General features: G+C 44.8%; 1 protein-coding gene across 1 annotated transcript; it reads left to right on the top strand.

The window, feature by feature from the left end:
- Window positions 1–2,047: 2,047 nt before the first annotated feature.
- LOC118752390 lies at window positions 2,048–4,288 on the top strand. Its single transcript, XM_036487281.1, has one exon. The coding sequence runs from the start codon at window positions 2,048–2,050 to the stop codon at window positions 4,286–4,288; it is 2,241 nt and encodes a 746-aa protein (XP_036343174.1).
- The last annotated feature ends 379 nt before the right edge of the window (window positions 4,289–4,667 follow it).

Genomic DNA, 4,667 nt, shown 5'->3' with positions numbered 1-4,667 from the left:
GATGTTCAGCAAATGGCCTTAACTGAGACCAACTATGGAACTGCCTGGGATTTAATTGTTAATCGTTATAATAATCCTCGTCTACTATTCCTGCACCACATGAACAAGCTCTTCACACAATCTGCAGTTATTAAAGAGTGCTCAGACGACATCAAGTCTTTACTCAATGTAGCAAAAGTCTGTATAAATGAGTTCAGTCGTTTGAAAATACCTATTTCATAGGGCAATCAGTGGATTGCGTACCTTTTGTCAACCAAGTTGCCAAAGGATACCCATCAAGCTTGGGAATATCACCTCGGCAGTGACGTTAACATCCCCACCTTTGAAATGTTAGAAGCATTTTTAAATAAGCGTCTGGTGACAATCAATGTGATTGAAAATAGAAACATTTCGTGTGGTAATAACTCACTGTCAAAGACCAGCAATGTGGCTGATAATACTTCGTCAACTAAACGCCAAAGTCGACCTCCAAAGGCTTTATACAGACATAATAGTAATAGTTTTCACGCCACTAGTCAACCGAAAAACGTCAATTCATGCTTTCTGTGTGGCGAAGCACACATTCTGCGGCGCTGTACCAAATTCCTCGCCAAAGATTGCTTTGAGAGAAAGTCTATCGCGGACAAAGCAAAACTTTGTTTAAATTGCCTGAGCAGGGCTCATTCAGTTTCCCGTTGCACCAGCACGAAGAACTGTCTACAGTGTAGCCAAAGACACCACACTCTTCTATATTTTCCAATGTCAAAGCCCCCACAGCAAAATGAATCCACTCGATCACACGAGGGTGGCAAATCTCAAATAGCTTTAAACCCATCAGCTCAAACCTTTCAAGTTGAAAGCACTCAGAGTCAGACCACGACTCATCAAAACCCCACGTCATCCAGGTTAACGCACACTGCTCAGCTTCTTACAGAACCGTCACAGAAGCAGACTCGTAAGGTGCTTTTAGCCACCGCTCTCGTCACGATCAAGAACGACGGCACGGGTCAGTCAATGGTAGTACGTGCGCTATTAGATCAAGGCTCTGAATGCACACTTATTTCAGAGCATGCCGTTCAAACACTCTGTTTGACACGCAACCGTGCTTCGGCAGATAGATCTGGGGTGGGCAGCAACGTCGCGCATCGTTGTAAGCACACTGTGAATTTCACAATGCACTCATATGTGAACCCTAACTACCATGTCGCGGTCGATACCGCCTTTGTTTTAAAGGCGCTCACCAATAAATTGCCAAGTCAAACAATTGAGCCAAACCAATGGGCTCATATTCGAGGACTGCAGTTAGCAGATCCTACGTACTACCAGCCACGTCGTATAGACTTACTTCTGGGTGCCGACATGTTCGCTAACCTTTTATTGCCAGAAACACGTATTGGAGGACTTTATGAACCAATAGCCCAGCGCACCCATCTGGGATGGATATTGTCTGGCAATACTACTTCCACCCCCAAAGTTGATGCTGCTAGTCTTCATTGCAACCATGTGTCTCTCGAGCTGGAATCACTTGTACAACGTTTTTTTCGAAATCGATCAAGTACCGACCGAGAGATCTCTCTCGCAAGAAGAAAACTGGTGTGAAACACATTTTCAACAAACGCATATGCGCCAACCAAATGGGAAATATTTAGTGAGACTTCCATTGAAAAATTTGTTTGATGAATCTCAAACCCTCGGTAAATCCAAAAAAATTGCACTCAACCGCTTTCATTCACTGGAGCGAAAACTACAACGCAACGATGAATTGCGAGCCCGGTATGAAGGGTGTATTCGGGAATATTTCACCCTGAATCAAATAACTCCTGCTACGACAACTGAGGAGCAGCATTCCGTCAAACTTGCCTCAAGTGCTCCAACAGTCGCATCATGTGTATTACCTCACCACGCTGTGATCAAAGAGGAAAGTCTAACCACAAAGCTAAGAATCGTGTTTGACGTACTGTGTGTGGGACCCGCACTTCAAAATGATCTGCCAGCAGTAGTTTTAAATTGGAGAAAACACAAATTTGCGTTTACATCTGATATCCAAAAAATGTATCGGTGCATAGACATGCACACAGATGACTCGCAATATCAACGCATTTTGTGGCGAAACGAAGCAAATGAAATTCAGGAGTATTGTCTCACGACAGTCACATTTGGGACTGCTTCCGCTCCATATACCGCGATACGAATCCTCCACCAACTGGCTGAAGACGAAAGTACATCGTATCCGTTAGCAGCACCTGTCCTTCGGAATGAAATGTATGTTGACGACGTACTATCTGGCGGTCACTCCGTTGAGATCGCCACCGAAATTCGCAAACAAGTAACCTTAGCATTGCGCTCCGCTGGCATGGAACTTCGAAAATGGAGCAGCAACTCATCGGCGGTGCTGGACGGTATTCCCACCGAAAACAGGTCAGACAGTAATGCCTTACAGTTAAATAGCAGCGATACCGTTAAAACCCTTGGCATTCTGTGGCAACCGAACAAGGACGTTTTTAAATTCCGGCTCAACTTCGAAATTGATTTTACTGCCACCAAACGGTCAGTGCTCTCAACTATAGCTCGTCTGTACGACCCACTGGGATTAATTGCACCGGTTATTGTAGCAGCCAAAATCATCCTGAAATCGGTATGGTCCTTTAAGGTACAACGCGATGAGCACACGTTCACACCATTGGCATGGGATGAAACGCTACCAACAAACCTAAATCACCAATGGCAACGTTTTCTAAATACTGTATCGGAGCTGCCCTGCATCACGGTGCCGAGATGGTTGAACTATGAACCAAATCATGTTAAATCATTACAACTCCATGTATTTTGCGATGGCTCGACAGCTGCATATGCAGCATGTGTTTATCTACGGGTAGAATGCAGTGATGGTAAAATTTTTACAACGCTTCTCATCGCAAAAAGCAGAGTCACCCCGACAAAACCGTTGACTATACCACGCGTCGAGTTGTGCGGAGCAGTGCTGGCGACTGAATTAATGGAATGGACCAAAAAATCATTGTCATTACCGTATACAAATCTAAAAACATTTTATTGGACCGATGCTACGATTGTGCTTTACTGGATAAATGGCGATCCGAATCGATGGCAAACATGGGTTTCAAACCGAGTTGGCAAGATACTACAAACCTCTTCACCGTCACAATGGAGTCACGTCGATACTATGCAAAATCCAGCTGATTGCGCAACCCGAGGCCTAACACCAGTCAGTTTATCAACTTTCAGGCTATGGTGGTCCGGCCCAGAGTGGTTGCTGTCAGATGAAGATTCCTGGCCGAAATTTAGCACGACTGAATTGCACATCACCGAAGAAATAGCTGAAGTTAAAAGGAAGCCGCTTCAAGCAAATTTCACGATTTGTCAAGACTCCGTTATTCTTCGGTACTCGTCGCTGACGAAAACCGTACCCGTTTGTGCGTACATTCTCCGTTTCGTGCAGAATAGCCAAGTTCAGAGCTGTGCCCGCATAAGTGGACCTTTGTCGGTCACCGAGCTAAACCAAAGTCTAGCAAAGGTTGTCAGGCTCGTACAACAAGAAACATTCAACACCGAAGTACACAACGTTCGCAATAAAAAACCTGTTCCACATAGAAGCAAGCTTACTAGCTTAACTCCGTTTCTTGATGAGCAGCAACTTCTTCGTGTGCGTGGGCGAATTCAGCGCTCTAATCTTCCATTTGATCAGAAGCACCCCATCATTTTACCAAGTAAGTATCATTTCACTAGTTTGGTTATCACTCACGCGCACTTAACGACATTACATGGTGGTGCGCAGCTTACCTTAACATATTTACGACAGCGGTTTTGGATAATAAATGCCAGACGCACTGTGCAAGAACAACTTCGAAAATGCATTAAATGTGTTAGAAATAAGCCGGAAGTTGGTAGTCAACTGATGGGCGAACTTCCATTCCATCGAGTCAATCCACCACAACGCCCGTTCCTCGCAACAGGCGTCGATTACACCGGCGCAATCGAGCTAAAATCGTCTAGATTTCGTGGAAATACGACATATAAAGGGTACATCGCTATTTTCATTTGTTTAGCTACAAAGTGCATTCATCTGGAAGCAGTCACAGGCATGTCAACGGAAAACTTCTTGATGGCCCTGCAACGATTCATTGGACGTCGAGGTCTGTGCAAAGACATCTACAGCGATTGCGGAACAAATTTTATAGGCGCTGACAAGGTACTTCAACCAAATGAACGTAAATTTGCGGAGGACATAGAGCAAGAAGTCGTGCCGAAATTAGCAAGCCAAGTGGCACTTCAATCCTCCCCATTCACCTAATTTCGGAGGACTTTGGGAGGCGAATGTAAAATCGGTTAAGTATCATTTAAAGCGAACAGTGAGCGGTGCTCGGCTTACCTACGAAGCCCTTGCAACCCTTTTGGCGCGTATCGAAGCCTGTTTAAACTCCAGACCGCTGTGCTCTTTAACATCAGATCCCAACGAATTACAAGTGCTGACACCGGGGCATTTCCTAATAGGAGACTCTCTGCTTTCACCACCAAACGCCTCTCCAGCGGCTAATGTATCACTCAGCCAACAATTTGCTCAAACGCAACGAATGTTTCAACAATTTTGGAAGCAGTGGACATCAGATTGGCTATCACACCTCCAAACACGACCAAAATGGTGTCACCAAAGACGAAATCTTCAAATAAAT

The sequence above is a fragment of the Rhagoletis pomonella genome, unplaced genomic scaffold (assembly GCF_013731165.1).
Source record: "Rhagoletis pomonella isolate Grant_MI unplaced genomic scaffold, Rhpom_1.0 Rhpom_scaffold_01455, whole genome shotgun sequence".
In the NCBI taxonomy this organism is placed as follows: Eukaryota; Metazoa; Arthropoda; class Insecta; order Diptera; family Tephritidae; genus Rhagoletis; species Rhagoletis pomonella.
This window is presented reverse-complemented; position numbering and strand designations above follow the sequence as displayed.

Excerpts from the sequence above, each read along its gene's own strand:
- LOC118752390 (XM_036487281.1), top strand. The coding sequence starts at position 2,048 with ATGCACACAGATGACTCGCAATATCAACGCATTTTGTGGCGAAACGAA.